This window comes from Chiloscyllium punctatum, chromosome 11 (assembly GCF_047496795.1).
Source record: "Chiloscyllium punctatum isolate Juve2018m chromosome 11, sChiPun1.3, whole genome shotgun sequence".
NCBI classification, from domain to species: Eukaryota; Metazoa; Chordata; class Chondrichthyes; order Orectolobiformes; family Hemiscylliidae; genus Chiloscyllium; species Chiloscyllium punctatum.
In genome coordinates, this window is record NC_092749.1 from 28,590,514 (window position 1) to 28,607,718 (window position 17,205).

The 17,205-nt window shown below is 38.9% G+C and overlaps 1 protein-coding gene across 2 annotated transcripts in view; it reads left to right on the forward strand.

Moving 5' to 3' along the window:
- ryr2a (ryanodine receptor 2a (cardiac)) overlaps nucleotides 1-17,205 on the forward strand; it is a 758,045-nt gene that overhangs the window by 662,042 nt on the left and 78,798 nt on the right. For both annotated transcript variants that reach the window (XM_072580564.1, XM_072580565.1), the window contains exons 78-81: nucleotides 7,430-7,529; nucleotides 9,941-10,020; nucleotides 10,961-11,037; nucleotides 14,112-14,185. In XM_072580564.1, the coding sequence (XP_072436665.1) occupies nucleotides 7,430-7,529; nucleotides 9,941-10,020; nucleotides 10,961-11,037; nucleotides 14,112-14,185 (331 nt within the window). The remainder of the gene's footprint in view (nucleotides 1-7,429; nucleotides 7,530-9,940; nucleotides 10,021-10,960; nucleotides 11,038-14,111; nucleotides 14,186-17,205) is intronic.

Here is a 17,205-nt window from a genome sequence, read left to right on the forward strand (position 1 = left end):
ATTGATTGGTGTGGGTGTCCCGGAGATGTTCCGTAAAGCGCTCTGTTAGGAGGCGCCCAGTCTCCCCAATGTAGAGGAGACCACATCGGGAGCAACGGATACAATAAATGATATTAGTGGATGTGCAGGTAAAACTTTGATGGATGTGGAAAGCTCCTTTAGGGCCTTGGATAGAGGTGAGGGTGGAGGTGTCGGCGCAGGTTTTACAGTTCCTGCGGTGGCAGGGGAAGTTGCCAGGATGGGAAGGTGGATTGTAGTGGGGGGCGTGGACCTGACCAGGTAGTCACGGAGGGAACGGTCTTTGCGCAAGGTGGAAAGGGGTGGGGAGGGAAATATATCCCTGGTGGTGGGGTCTTTTTGGAGGTGGCGGAAATGTCGGTGGATGACTTGGTTTATGCGAAGGTTGGTAGGGTGGAAGGTGAGCACCAGGGGCGTTCTGTCCTTGTTACGGTTGGAGGGGTGGGGTCTGAGGGCGGAGTGCGGGATGTGGACGAGATGCGTTGGAGGGCATCTTTAACCACGTGGGAAGGGAAATTGCAGTCTTTAAAGAAGGAGGCCATCTGGTGTGTTCTGTGGTGGAACTGGTCCTCCTGGGAGCAGATATGGCAGAGGCGGAGGAATTGGGAATACGGGATGGCATTTTTGCAAGAGATAGGGTGGGAAGAGGTGTAATCCAGGTAGCTGTGGGAGTCGGTGGGTTTGTAAAAAATGTCAGTGTCAAGTCGGTTGTCATTAATGGAGATGGAGAGGTCAAGGGAAGGTATCAGTGATGGTCCAGGTAAATTTAAGGTCAGGGTGGAATGTGTTGGTGAAGTTGATGAATTGCTCAACCTCCTTGTGGGAGCACGAGGTGGTGCCAATGCAGTCATCAATGTAGCGGAGGAAGAGGTGGGGAGTGGTGCCGGTGTAATTACGGAAGATCAACTGTTCTACGTAGCCAACAAAGAGACAGGCATAGCTGGGGCCCATACGTGTGGTCTGGAGGAAGTGGGAGGATTCAAAGGAGAAATTGTTAAGGGTGAGGACCAGTTCGGCCAAACGAATGAGAGTGTCAGTGGAAGGGTACTGTTGGGGATGTCTGGAGAGGAAAAAACGAAGGGTTTGGAGGCCCTGGTCATGGCGGGTGGAGATGTAGAGGGATTGGGTATCCATGGTGAAGATGAGGTGTTGGGGGCCGGGGAAACGGAAGTCTTGGAGGTGGTGGAGGGCGTGGGTGGTGTCTCGAACGTCAAACCGTGTTACCTCCAAGTTTGAAATGCTGGATGAAAATGTTATGCCAATTCCTCAACATATTGCTCCAAAGTTTTACCTCAGTAAAATAAGTATAATGCTAACCACCATATTGATGGACAAATCACACAGTTGTAGATCCAAGCAGAAATGTAGTTAAACATTGTTTACATCCCAGCTGCTGATATTACTGGACAAGTCAGATCTAACACTGAGACCCAGATTGATGGTCCTTAAGATTTATATTTTTTTTGTTTACCACAGAGCTCAATGTAATCATAGACTGCATATCTACTTTTAATAAAAGAACACCAATGTTTAATACAAAGAGAAAAATCTGAATTATGTTACAACTGATAAAAACTATTTGAGAAACCTCATTACAAACATCCAGAAGAAAGATTCATCCCTGTGATCCCAGCAATAGCCTGACAACCACTCAAACCACAGTAAAGAGTCATCCTGTTCTCCACACTAAAGCTTCTTGCTCAGCTGATACAGCTATAATCAGTTTCTTTTCAGCAAACTGCTGTGCTTTCACTAGATGAAATTTTCTTCAATTTTTGTCTCTCAAGACACCTTAAAAAAATTATTAATTCTGCTGTTGCACCCAGCCCCAGTGAGATTCCTCAATTTGCTATGGTTCCAGATGGAATACCCAAAACCGTTAAGCTCCCATGTGAGCAGGGATGAAACATAGAAACTCAGAGCAGGTTCAGACAATTGGGTCCTGTGAGTCTCCTCCAACATTCAATATGATCATGGCTCTTTCCACTTTGCCCCATTACCTTTGATCCTTTCAACCATAAGCACTATATCTGACTCTATCTTGAAAGCATTCAAAAGCCTCAATTCCTTTCAGTGATAGATAATTCCACAGACTCAACACTGTCTGGGTAAAGAAATTCTCCTCCTCTTGATCCTAAATGGTCTACCCCAAATCTTTAAACAGGTTTTCCTGGTTCTGGACTCCAGGGTCATTGTGAACATACTTCCTGCATTTACCCTGTCGAGTCATGTTAGAATTTTATAGATTTCTCTAAGATTATGAGATCCCTATAGTTAACAGACACCTATGAACTGGCTCCTCTTCTTTATTCACCCACCTCCTCTGCTGGTCACAAAAAGATTAATTTAAAAACATTCCTTTCCCTAACCATTTTTACAGGCTTTTGTGAGTCGACAAAGAGTGAATTTATTAATAACTTTATGCAAGAGGAATTAGCTCTGTAATTAGAAATGGGAGATGAATCTATAAAAGAGGTTATAAAGAAACAAATGTGGATCAATCTCTGAATTGTTAGCAAAGAGTGGATAGTCAAATTTGTGTCCATTGCAGTAGAGGTTGCCTATAGCCTTGACATTCCTAGTTGATTGGTTGGTTTTTTGATCCTTAGTTTAATAGATTGGTTAGTATTCTTTTTAGAGTCATAGGGTTTTACAGCATGGAACAAGGCCCTTTGTCCTTTCTACTGTGGATGAACTCTGGCATTCCTTTTGTTGTCTTGTTTCCTTTTTAATGGCTGGCAGCACTCGAAGTATGAAGATCTCCCTTTACCTGCAGCACAGGGGTAACTAGGGGATAGTTTTTTTGACTGTAATCTTCATGGCACTTGAATGCTTGAACCCAGGCTGATACACACAAGGATATTCAATCCCACCAGCCCACTTCAGTGGAGTTGCATTTGGTTTCTTAACTCTAAACCCGTTTATTGTTTAAAGGGAAAACATAAAATGTGTCCGCCTGACTACTTGCTGTTGAGCAAGTGATTGTCAGCCCTTGTTATCTACATAGGAACAAGAGATCGCAGTCCAGGCTCTTTTGACTTGCCTCATCCACTCCTTGAAGGGCTATAATTTGAAATTGCCATCATATTGCAGGTATGACATTCGGCAGTTCGCTCTCTGCAGACAGCCACTCAAATTATATTCACGGGCATTTTTGGCTGCATCAGCCCTCTTTTAAAAAATACAATTGGAATTTGAAAAATTAAAAATATTCAGGATCTAACCCATGATCATCGGACAGCTTATTATCCTTTGCATGGCTTCCCTGGACTCATTTTCAAAAGTCTTGCCCAGTGTGTTCTCTTAGACATTCCACAGCCTTCTGCCACTGGGGCTATCTCCTCAATGACTTTAAACACCTCCCTAGCTCCGACTGCTTGGGGACTGTTAATAGCAGCACATCTGCTGTTAGTGGGCCTCTTCCTTCTGCATAAAACTACTTCCCCCCCCCTCTGGTGGTCACAATATTCAAATCCTGAAAAAAGCTTGAAATGATCTTCCATTGGCTACTTGCTGGTCACTCTGTTGAAATATGTGACTTCTTGTAAATGCTGTTTTCAATTTACTATTCAAAATTAATTTCTGACCCATGGAAAATTGGAGGTGCGATCTTCACAGAACTGAAAGTCTAAGATCAACTTTGCCTCCACTTTAGATCTCAAATTGTCAACAAACAATATTCATATATCATGAACCTTCATAATAATAAAAACTGAAAATTGTTGTCCAAGTTGATACCCTTTGCCATTCATTTTGTGAGAACAGTATCTTGCATTCTGTCTTGAAATGAATGGGCAGAAATTTCAGTCCTTGCATATTAAGCACAAACTAAGTTCACTACAACAAGTAAAGCTTGAATTATTTAAAGTCTAAATACCCATTACAGTGGCCTGGTAAATGTTAGTTACTAACAGTCAAGTACCCTGGTACTGAAAATGAATTAAACTGTTACAAAATGGAAGTAATCTTTTTAGCTTTATTTCTTATGAAATTGAAGCTATTGATTTGTTTTGTCCTGAACCACGCCCCACTCACCTCTTGCCTCTAGGTTCTCTGACCTGCATTGGATTCCAGTTAAGCCAGCTTCAGTTGTATTATTCTCATGTCTGAAGTTTTCCACAGACTCGCTCTTGCTATGTCCCTGTAACCCTCCAAGGTATCTACGCTGATCTGATTCTGGCTTCTTCAGCATCTTTCATTTTGTAAATAGCTCTACCTTTTGGCACCTTGAGCTGTCAAGACTCTTATCTCTGGAATTCTCTCTGTAAACAGCTCTGCCTCTTTAACCCATTTTCATCCTTTAAGAAGCTCTTTGAAGCCATGTCTTTAAGCAATTGCTTTTGGCCATCTGCCCTTATATCGCATTAGATGGGTCAATCTCAAATATTGTTTGCTAACATCCTTGTGAAGCAACTGGGGCAATTTACTACATTAAAGATATTATATAAACGCAAATTGTTGTCCTTAAAAAGGATGTAATAGCTTTTTATTTTTATCTTCTAGTCTGTTTTGCTTTTGCTTCTCTTAATCCAATCTTCTTTTTCCTTCTCTTTATTGCATTTACTGCACTTGATTTGATGTTTCATTCAGTGTCCTAACTTGCACTTTCTGGTTCAGACTCTGCTTCATTCATTTCACAACATTTCTCTAATTGGGAATGAGATATACCCTTGGTTGCCTGTTCTGTTAGATACCAGATACCCTGAAGAATGCATCATGTTGTTTTTACCTCCCACTTGCAGCAACTGCTGGGAATCAAGCTGTTTGGACAAAATCTAACCTTTTCAGAGTGGGTCCCATTCATTGATCAGTGACAGGAAAATGCATGCCATTAATTGTGGTAGCCCTTTATATTTACAATCGGTGAAAATAATGCCAGTTTTACTGCATTGAGCTTTCAAAATAATAAATTACAAGTCCCAGCCAATTGACATGGTAAGACGCGAAATGATGCTCTTCACCTTTCCCTCACCACCCAAAGAGAGGGGAATTTAGATGCCCATTCACTTTCATATGTTTCCTCACTCTTATTGTCAACGATCTTTACAGTTGAGAAGTTGTACCTAATTTTCTTTCGAATGTGCTGTTGTGCTCTGCATGAAGGCAAGTCCTTGGCACACTGTCTACTTCATCCTGAGCTGTTGCCTTGGTGGTTTTATCTTCAACGATAGTTTGCTATTGCCTACCACTTTCAGGGGTGAAAGCAAGGAAACAGATACCAAGTCTATCTCAGCCAGAATGGGACTTGTACCCTCACTGTTCGCATTATTCTGAATGAACTACATGCTAGTCATCTAGCCAGCTGTGCTCATCACCTCCAATTACTTAATACAGACTGCACCTAAATATAAATGGACAGGGTTGATGCAGGTAGGGTGTTTCCCCTTTTGGGGAGTCTCGAATGGGGGTGGCGTGGTACAATTTAAAATAATGGGGATGTCACTTTGATGTGATTTTTGTTAGAGAAGGTTGTGGAATTTCAGTCTTTGAGTACGATTAAGGTGGAGATTATTAGATTCCTGATTGCCACTGCTATTCCAGGTTACTGGGATGAGGTGGGTAAAAGGCACTGAAGTGTTCAATCAGCCATGATTTTGTCAAACGGCAGGGCAGATTTAATGGGCTGAATGGCCCAGTGCTGTTCCTGTGTTCTTAAAGGAGGAGTAAAAATAATTGAAAGAAGGGAAGTTGCAAAAAGTAGCAAATCCATCCCTTTAAGGTGACAAAAGGAATGCTGCAGCTTTACTGAAAAATAAAAGACTTATGAACTGACAGAATTTTGTTTTCTTTCACTGTGTAGCTACTGAGGAAGGGGTTGAAAATGAAGGCAAAACTGTCAGATTTTGGCATGGCTAAGTGAAGCAAGGCTGCACTTTTACTTTGCACTCCCATTTTAGATTGATCACCATTTTCTTCCAGACAAGGAGTTTTTTTTTGCTACATGGAAATGACAAAAAACTGATTAATTTTGTTTTTGCAGCTTGATATAATCAAAGATTTACGAAACAAATTTGGCAGCTTCTGGGAAACGACTCTGGTAAAACAAAAAAAATAAAGAAAAGAAAACAAACAAAAACCCACTAATTGTTCTGTGTTAGTGTCATCTACAGTATTTCAGTAGTTTTTGTTTCTAATCCATTACCTTTTTCATTTGTGTCCTTTCTTCCTTTTATCCCCTCTATTTTATATATAGATAGATTCCTGTAAAAGCCTTCTTTTTTTTAAACCTCTTCCATCTGAATTTTTTGTTCTTTCAGCGTGTTTCTGAATAATTCCAATAGAACACAAAGGCAGCAAAACCAGCTTCATGACGACTTGCTTTTTGCTGCTGCTACTGCTGCTGCTCCTCATAAGCCACACATGTCTCCCAAAGTTTCTTTTGTCTGCACATGATGCAGATTTAATTGTTTCACACCCCCATGTGTTCAGCTTTCAGCCGTGCCATTGAACGCCCAACGCTGCTGTACTCTGCAGGGCTCTAGACTGTCTTCTGTTGGTATCCAACTTTGTCCCATCCAAGCTGCGGTATCCTCTTTATAGCTGACTTGCAGGCTTCAAATCTACCAGGAATTCGGATTTGTTCATCCACATTTGCGTCAGGGGTCTTGTCAAGCCTGTTTCCATCCTCCACCACTGAAAAAGATCTGCTGTGGTCTCCCTCACAGCAATTATATAATGGTGCATTTGGGAGCTAACAATACCCTTGCATTAGTTGCTTGTTGTGATTTGGCTGAAACAAAGATGACACGCTCTTTGGACATGTATTCTGTCCCACGCTAGCCAAATTCAAACATTTTGGGATTTGGAAAATGCTTAGTCAATACAAGTCAAAAATGTTTGCGCCTTCTTTCATCAACATTCCAAATCACGCTTGATTGATAACCTAAGATTCCAAGCACATACTGAGCGTGGCTATTCTGGAAGTTGTGAACCACAGTGTGTTGGTGTAAACAGGCTTAAAGTGCAGCAAGTATTTTCTCACGTCATCCTACAGCAAGAAGATAAAAGTTTCTCTAGTCTGCCCTGCGAAAAACTGTGTTTGTTGACATCCCCGTACACGACCTAAAGAGAATGCCAGATTCCTGCTAGAAAGGGCTTTATTTTGAGTCAGTTCATTTGTTTGTGCAATCTCCTCAAAAAAGGATACTCCAGCTCTAAGATGGTTGAAGGAACTAGCATGACTATTGAAAAACAATGAGGCAGACGTCTTGACCTCATGTGTCGGCCTCCTGCAAAGATGGACTGCATACAGGTAACAGCAAAGTCGAAATTCCAGTGTTAGGCCTCAAATATGTATGGCCTGAGAAGTTAGCATAGAGCCCTAGGTTTGAAAACAAGCAAAGTCTTCTTGTTGGACAAAAGAAAATGCTTGATTTACCTTCATTTGATTACCTGCCTTCTATCTCTTCAGGAGAAGGAAATGGAGAAGCAAAAGCTTCTGTATCAGCAAGCGAGACTCCATGACCGAGGAGCTGCTGAGATGGTTCTGCAGATGATCAGTGCCAGCAAAGGTAAATGAACTAAGGGTTATATGGAGCTTCACTGTTAAAAAAAAACCTATCTTCATCCAAAGTAATTCCCAGCACCCTATGAAAAGGCCATTAACATACCAGTGTCAAGGGTAATGGCCTTTAGTTATGAATTAAAATTCCATCAATAGAGGATGCTGTAATTCTGAAATAAAAACTGAAAGTGTGGAAAAAAACTTAGCAGTCTGACTGGATCTGTGCAGAGAGCAAAACAGAGTGAACTTTTTAAATCCAGTATAAACCTTTATTGGAGATAATGGAACTTCCTTTTATTGAAGAGGACTAAACTTTTGAGATAAAAATGTATATCATGCCACTACTGACAGAAATGAATAATTCAGTTGTAAACTATGACAAAAATAAAGCAATTTCAGATTTGACACCAGTTACTTTAACTGAGTCATAAGTCATATGGTGTTTCCTGCACTGAAGTCATATCCTAAATTAACCTGAATATTTTTGAAGAAATGTTAGTGGGAAAGAAGTCACATTTGTGGGAAGCTGCCAATCAACAATCCTTCCTGCAGTTTGGAAATTCTACCCCATGAAGATTGGGGCAATAATGTCCCTGGTCTTCTGGCAGTCATTATTATTCAAGATACAATGCTGTGTGTCCTTCACAAAGTGCTCTATGCCATTTCTACCATAAGCAATAAATCATTCCTATCCGTACAACAGGGGAAGGAATCTTGTGTGGCAGTGGTAGCAACCCTGTCTCTGACCCAGAAACTTTGAATTCAGGACCTACACCAATACGTGGATGGTTTACTCACAATGCAGCCAAAGAGGTTGAGTATCAGTTGTAACTCATTCCAACACATACCAATAGAAGATGATGACTGAGAGAGATTTTAGGTCAGCATTACAATGGAAAGCAGTTGGAGTCTCTCCATCACTATCCATAGCTCCAAGCTACAATTTGTTCATGAAACTATATCTTACCACAGTGACTCAAACTCCTTGGGAAGACCAGGTTGCTTAGTTGGTAGGCAATGCAACCAGATGGATCTCTGGGGTGATCCTACTCCAGCTGGGGTAGATACTTGGTCTGCTTCTGTGCAATACCTATAGTGGAGGCAATGAGGCTGGGTGGTGGATTTGCTTTCAGGCAGAGAACTCATGAAGTGTGATGTGAAATCAAAAATGAATCCCTCACAAATGTTTCTGATCTCTGCTAGTGTTAAAACTCACTGAGATACACTCATTAATGATAAGGATTTGGTAGGATATTGTTAAACATGCTCATTGTAAGCAAGTGTAGGTCAAGGGCAGCTAAAAGAGTTTCCCTAAACTCTGATCAAAGTTCCTCCTGAAATGCATTTTGTCCATTAAAACTGGTCAGGTAAACATGTTGAATGGAAGAAAAATCTTTAAAGGTTCAGAGATAATCTTTACTTTTCAGGCTGTTTCCTTCTTCAGTTATTTTTCTGTTCCTCACTGTTCAAAAAGAACCACCTAACCATTCTAATCCCATTTTCCAGCACTTGGCCCATAGCCTTGTAAAAGTTGGCATCACACATGCACATCAAAATACTTCTTAAATGCTTTGAGCGTTTTTGCTTCTATCACCCCTACATGCAATGAGTTCCAGACTTTTGTGAAAAACCTTTTCCTCACATCTACCCAAAATCTTCTGCTCTTTATCTTAAATCTATGCCCTCGATCATTGATCCATCCGTCCATCAAGGGAAAAGTTTTTTCCTCTCTCCACTACCTATGCAGCTCATAACTTTATACATCTCAATCATGTTCCCCCCGCGCACGCACACACGCACACACACACACACTCTCCTCTACTCTAAAGAAAAGAACCTCAGTCTGTCCAATCTCGATTCATATCTGAAACTCTACATATGGGCAACATCCTGGTAAATCTTCTGATCAATACCTTTTTCATTATTACTTGTTTTCACAAATGTTCTGCCACCCAGATCCCTGCTAGTTCCCTTTTGTCATTTGGTGATTTGGATTTTATTTAATTCTCCTTTAAGTTGCTACCCAGCAGTATGAGACATTTCAAGAGTTTTTTGAGAGAGGTCCCTGTGGTAAGAAAATTCTACAATGAGACCTTGATCTTCCCATCTTCTACATCAGTTAATCACTAAATTCCTTGTGGATTTGTTCTGAACATATAATTGTTACTTTCTTGCTGAATCTGGATTGTTGAATCCACCTGCATTGTAATTTCTGAAAGCCTAGAAGTGAAATGTTTAACATTGACATATTTGCCTCATAATGCTGTGAAATTTGCTGCGAAAACTATGAGAATAGAGATTTAAGGCTATTGCTAGCAACCTCGTGTCATTGCTCAATTGTAGACCTGCGATATTGTACCGTTGTTTAACATGGGTTTGTAAATAAAAGTATTCAGTAATTGCTGTCATTTTCCTTAGGGGAAATGGGACCGATGGTTGCATCCACTCTAAAGCTTGGGATTGCTATTCTAAATGGCGGAAACTCAACAGTTCAACAAGTAAGTTAGACTGAATACCAAAACAAAGGACTGATGATGAATCTACCAAACATTGATTATACCACAATTGGAGTCTAGAAAACAGTTTAAATGGGTAACCTTATGATACAACAACATCCATCAACCATAGTTTGTTCACTGTGGGCAAGATGCGTCTTTGTAAACATTTGCTCCTGTTTACACTACTTACTATGCTACCAATCTTTGTTATCAGTAAGCTTCAAGATGTGTCTCTCTATTATGCATTCCAGGGTATCAATAATAATACTGAGTCATGGAGGCTGCAGCACAGATCCTTATCAGGTGTTGTGTATTGCTTCCTCCAATTTGAAGTACCTGAGATTGTGATTTACAAAGTGATAGGCAACAGAGACCAATCTCAGAGTTTTACCTTTAATTCCATGAGCTTTCCTGTTAGATTGTCATCTCCTGAAAGTGGAACTAACCAAATGCCTCTGGAAGTCCATATGAATTGTATCCATAGATATTCTGTCTATTACGTCAGTTTATTTTCACAAACAATTCAGATTACCCATGGTTGACTTGTTATGGAATCCACATTGCGTCTCTCTCTTGTTTATTTTATTTCATCTTCAATTTCTCTTGTCCCTTTGGCAAATGATGTGATTTGCAACCTACATAACAAGTATTGAACCACATTTTAAAGCGCCCTTTTGTAGCTATTGAGTCAGTGAGAGGGATTTGAGCTCTGGTTCAGAGGCAATATTGTTACCAAGTGTGGCATAGGACCTCCATACTTGGTTCTTTGTCTAATCATCTCAAATATATTTCCTTTGACTCATCCTCCATCAGAAAATGTTTTATCTCCTTTGCATGTGATAGATTTTAATAGGAATTGTAATAAGCATTTAATACAGGACAAAGGTGCAACTTCTAGTCATAAGTCCATCATTTGAGGTCTGTTTTTAACTTTCTGCAGAAAATGCTTGACTGTCTAAAAGAGAAGAAGGACGTAGGTTTCTTTCAGAGTCTTGCTGGCCTCATGCAGTCTTGCAGGTAAGGTTACCACACGCCCTCCTCCAGTTCATACTTTCTTCCATATGAGCGGGATTTTGGCATTTCCTTTAGTTCATTTTCTACTTTGACAAGTTTTTAATTATTGTGGTCAGCATATGGCCAGCTTGAGTTAAATTCGATTCAGCAGTTCACTAAAGATCTCACCTCTAGATCATGTTTGTATTTGTAACTCCAGGATTGAGAATGCAATGTTTCATTCTTAAGGAAGTCTTTTTTCTCCAGGTCATCCATGTCACAAAACTTGCGTTTGAATCAATCATGTATAGACCTAGAAAATCACAGATAAAATAACAGCAAGTGAACAATTCATGCTGTTATTAATGTGCAAATAGGCTGTTTACCGAGGCATGGAAGAATTAGCCCAGGAATGGAAATTAACCATGAGTTACTGAGCCAGTTTGGACCACTCGGTTATTAACTCTATGGAAACCATATTCTGTGCTTAATATCCCACAGAATTTTATGAAATTGTTGAATTTATGCATTTGCTAAATTCAACATCAGAATTTAAATCTCATTCATAATTACAGCTTGAATATTTGTTTAACTATGTGCCATTTCTTTAAGAATAGTTAATCAACTGTTCTCGCTCAGCAAGTGAAAATTTTAAAATGTGGAATCTTAATACCTTAAAATAACAATTTTCAAAACGTTTTTGAAATGCTCTCTTACTTTCCTTTCTGCCTCCTTTTAGCTCTCAATCCAATCTTTATTTCCTTTTTATTTTTTTAATACCTGATTTGATGGTCTGAGTATTGTTGATGACAGTTGTTTCTTGTATACTGTGTGCAGTCATGACAATATTAAAGTCAGATAGGTAGGACAGAGATTTGATACGGCATTATGGTTAATTCACTAGCTAATCCTACAATTTCTCCATACTTCCTCAGTTTATCACTCAATAATTAACGCTTATTAGTTCAGGAGATCCATTATTTGACTTGTCAGTCACCAAAATCCCAGATATTCTTGTCACTGCTACCAGCTAGCGTATCTGATACTAGGTGGATGAAAAAACATTTGTGATGAAGGGATTTCTTTTATCTATTCATGGTATATGGGTATCTCTGGCTAGGCATTTGTTCCCCAATGCTAATTGCCTTTGAGAAAGCGAGAGAAGGTGAGATGTCAGTGGATAGATATACTCGCACTGTGGTTAGGAAGACAGTTCCAGGGTTTTGACCAAGCACCAGTAAAGAAACTGCGATGTTGTGCAAAAACAACTCTACTTAGGAATCAGAACAAATTCACAGCTGTTAATTTATTATGTGAGTTTCTTTTCAGTCATCAGATGCTACACTTACGTTTAGAAGTTTGACAATAGAACCATTTTTTTACATTCTTAAAGTCTGATTTCACAGCATCAGCCAAATATTAGATTGTGAAGCAACTATGTTTTATCATTATTTAAGTACTAAAGAAATCCAAGGTATTAGTGGAAAGTAAGTTCTCTTTCAAAACACAGTTTTTGGATTCAGTGACCTGATGAATTCACAGCTGATCTGTGAGTGCCATGAATATTTGGATCAATTTTATTGATTTGCCTTTCAACAAGACCCTACTGTGTGGATGTGCAATTTTCACAAAATATAAGAATTCGCAATGACTTGGAATGCTGTGCAGCCCTTTCTCTGCACACACTTCCTTGACAAACTGCAATGTCCTTCCAGGTGATGATATTCTAGTTGTTAGATAGTTCTTGGAAGTCAGTGTTCTGATGTATCGCATTTGAGCTGGGGAATTCTGAAAAGTTCAGCAAGTTTATTGATTATAAGGAGTACTGTGATCACCTCATACAGTGTAGCTGATGGTTCTTGAACTTTTTGATTTACTGGTGGGAATGGCTTACTTAGAGAATATGCTGTATGAAATCCCGTCACCAAGTCACCTTTTATTTATGTATGAACAGTCCTTAACTTTGCAACTGCCTCTTCAGAGTTAGCTATCAGAGTGGCAATACCTCTGACACTCGCTTTTTTATCTGTCAGATTCTAGATTAGAGTGGTGCTGGAAAAGCACAGCAGGTCAGGCAGCATCCGAGGAGCAGGAAAATCGACATTTCGGGCAAAAGCCCTTCATCAGGAATATCTGTCAGCCAGGACTCCCTGATTGGACTGGATTAACAGCCCTAATCAGAGAACTCATATTCTACGAGGTCCAGCTGGCTGACCTCATTACAGCCACTGCACTCTATACCTTGACCAAGCGGTAAATGCTGAATGACTGGTATATGGTATCGACCCTGAAATCCCACAGATTTAAAATGACTTACACAATACAGGTGTTTCTGCATGGACCCTTGCACAGTTCTGCAACTGAATTTCAAATATATAGCTGATGAGTGATGCCTTAGGTTATCAATAATTTATTGGATATATTAGATTAGATTCCCTACAGTGTGGAAACAGGCCCTTCGGCCCAACCAGTCCACACCAACCCTCCAAAGAGTAACCCACCCAGACCCACATCCCTCTGACTAATGCACCTAACGCTATGGGCAATTTAGCGTGGCCAATTCGCCTGACCAGCACATCTTTAGACTATGGGAGGAAACCGACGCAGACACCAGGAGAATGTGCAAACTCCACAAAGACATTTGCCCGAGGCTGGAATTGAATCTGGGACCTTGGTGCTGTGAGGCAGCAATGCTAACCACAGTGCCACCGTTTCTCCCTACCCATTTCCTTAAGTAACTGACAGCTTCAAAAAAAAGTGGAAAATCTTTAATTACAGGCTTAATTCTTAAAATAATTTTTAAAAGAGGCAAATGGTTGGATTGAGATATTCAGGCTTTTGATATCCACCTTTTGGAATCTGGAGTCCCTTTTAAGTTCAAAGGTGACACAGCTCAAAATATGCATTTTGAGTTTGTCACAGTAATGTATTATGAAAAGATAAAAAAACACTTCTTACTGTTTGACAGCTATCAATATTTTATCATCTGTAGATCAATTGAGCATGATCAGCATTTTTTAAAATCCTGCATTTTCGTGTTTTTAATCACAAAAAGATTGAAAAACATATATTTCTTTATTTATTTCTGTTATTTGCAGTGTACTTGATCTAAATGCATTCGAACGCCAAAACAAAGCAGAAGGGCTTGGCATGGTGACAGAAGAGGGATCAGGTATATGCTGAAACACCATTTGGTATTCTAGTCATCTCTTCTAAGCTTTCTAATAAAGTGAAGAAAATTACACGATTCATTTGTAATAATGCCATGAATTACTAGCTAGTATGCAAACATTTAATGCATTTGTATGAAATGTCTTCCGTTGCTCATTTAACAAAGCTGTAAACTTGTTTGCTTTATATTGGATAATTCCTCCTTTAGAGATGGAAGAATTTTATACATATGTGGTAAATATTTACATGATGGTATGGCATAATTTTAAACCCAAAGGGTAATATTTAATGACAGCTAAATGTGTATTCTTTTTAGGAATACTAATTTATAAAGCTGAACATGGGATTCCATTCTTAGGTTTCTCTTTGCAACTGTATTTCACAAGCTGACAATAATCCCAGCACTGTTTCAAACATTGTTAAATTCTATTAAAATGCTCAGAAATGACTAATCATTGAAATTAATTAACTAAAAGGAAGTTGCAGTCGCTGCAGTGTATGTTTATGTAAAGCATTTGCATTGCAATATTTCAAAATCTAGAAAGAGTGGTAAATGGCAACATCTACTACTGATTCTTGACAATGATGATGATCTACTACTCTTGATGCTTTCTTAAGTTATTTGGTAAGAGAGATGAATTTATTTTTGGAAATGATATGAAAACATAGTTAATAAATTTACAGTGCAGCAGTTGTGGTACCTTTTGCAGCCTATTTTACAGCAATGGCTCTGTTACTGAATGTTCAGATCTGCCACCCTTGCCAAAAAGGGCAATTTTTAGGTATTCTCCCCTCTGTCTTCAAGAAAAGTGTTATCATTATCATCCATTTCCAAAGTCAGGAGAACTTGCATTTTCACTAATGTTTGTCATTGGGATTCTAGTAAATACCTGCAATTTGAAGGTTTTATTTGGATAAACAAACCATAGAAAGAAATAGAAACAGTCGTGCTAAAAGTCATCAATATGTTTTGTATATCATAATATGTCCATATATGGTTAACTTCAAGTGGAAGCCATCAATATAGCGGTGATTTCTGAGCCTCAAATATCAACCTTTGAATGGAAGTGAAGCCTGGAGTAAAAAGACAATTGTCTGAAAAATACTCTGTGAATAATTGCAATCACATTTCTTCTCCTGTTGCAAAGACTAATTCAAACCTATTGGCCTACAAATTACTAGAAGAACAAGTAATATTATTAAGATTCTGGGTGATAGTGAAGCTAACTTTGATCAAATGGTGACACGAAACCAATCAGAAATCTTCCCTGGTAAAGTCGCAGTTGAAAGTGGGAAGTAGTCAAAAAAATGATTCAGCGTACTACAGGAGCACTGGGGGTTGAGAAAAATTTTGGGAATTGCCATACACAGCTCACAAAAATATAGCAGTCAAGTTAAAAAAAACAAAATCGAGAAGGTCACTAGAAATTCAGCCTTTATTTCAGAGGGACTAGAATGTAAATAGAAGAAAGATTTTCTCCTTCCATCTGAAAGTCCGGTAAGATCATATTGAGAGTGTAGTGTGCACACCTGGGCACTGCACCTTGGAAAGGCCTTGGAGAGGGTACATCACATCAAAATGTAATGGGGCTGCTTGAATGAAATTATGAGGGAAAGTGAGAGGTAATTTGACTGAGCTTTTTAGAATTTTTGAAAGAGTTGATAGTGTGGTATAATTTTCTGCTGTTGGAAAGTTAATGACTTGGAAATGTAATTCGAAATCAGAGCTAGACCATTTTGGAGACAAAAGTTAAGAAACACGATTTCACACAAATGCTGATAGAACTATTCCATTTTCTATCCTGCAGTAGATATTGGTTGGCAGCTCAGTTATTCATGTCATATTTGAAGTAAATAGATTTTTGCTAGCCAAGGATATTAGGGTGGCAAAGTGGAGGAGTTAGAATCCCAATCAGCCATCTCACTAACTGGCAGAACAGGTTCAAAGGGCTGAATGGTCTACTCCTATTCCTATATATTGTTTGTGATGGCAGCACGTGAACAGATTTGTATGGCAATTCTACCATAAAGAAATGGTAGAATTAATCCATTTTGCCATCAAACAAAGTAAGAAATTCTTCGACTAAAATACATATGGATGACTGCCATATCATACATGACCGCAAATGGTGATTCGTGGTCCATGAGTGTCAGAAATTTGCTATGAATCTCTACCTCCAAACTGAGTAAAGAAGAACGTGTAATAGATGCACAATGCACTAGCAGCAATGCAGCCTTACTTATAAAAAGATTACACATTTTACTTTCTCAGAACAAAAGTATCTGCTTAATGTAATCTTTCGTGGTATACTTTGTAGCCTAGAGATCAAAAGCTGAACGATTCCAAAAATGTTTATCAATACATACTTGATCTGGAAGCCTCTATTTTGCTCATACACAAGCCAATCATACTGCTGCATTTTCCATTTTCAAAGTCGGACACATTTGTTTTTATTTTGTCCTTATTCATCTTGACTTTGAACCATCCTTCAGTGTAATTTTCTTAAATACCATTCAATAGACATTGCCATTTAGTCATGATGTATCTATCGCTTGTTCACTTGTTACGTGACTGTGTTAAAATGTACCAAAAATAATGTTATGTTTCATGAATGCTAAATCACTCACTAACTACCACTGTTTGAGAAAGACGTTACTGCTTACCAAATTCTAAAACCAATCAATCAAATTCGATTTTCAGCAGGTGGTAGGATTAGATATTAAAGAACAAAAAAAGTACTTTTGAACTGCACAATTTTTTCAAGTACCTTTTCAACAGCACTATATATTAAACCTATGTACCTGTGCATAAGGATGCGTGTGTGTGTGTGTGTTTGTTTGTTGAAAAAAGGTAATTATGTGTTGAATTGTTCATTTTGAATTCATTGCATAAATAAATGTTCAACACAGGGTTTGTTAGTTATTGAAAAATATTTTTTAAAATAACATAAACCCTTTGTTACTTATTAAATATGAACTAAGAAGATGTGTATAATTCTGTTTCTTTAATATATGGTTTTA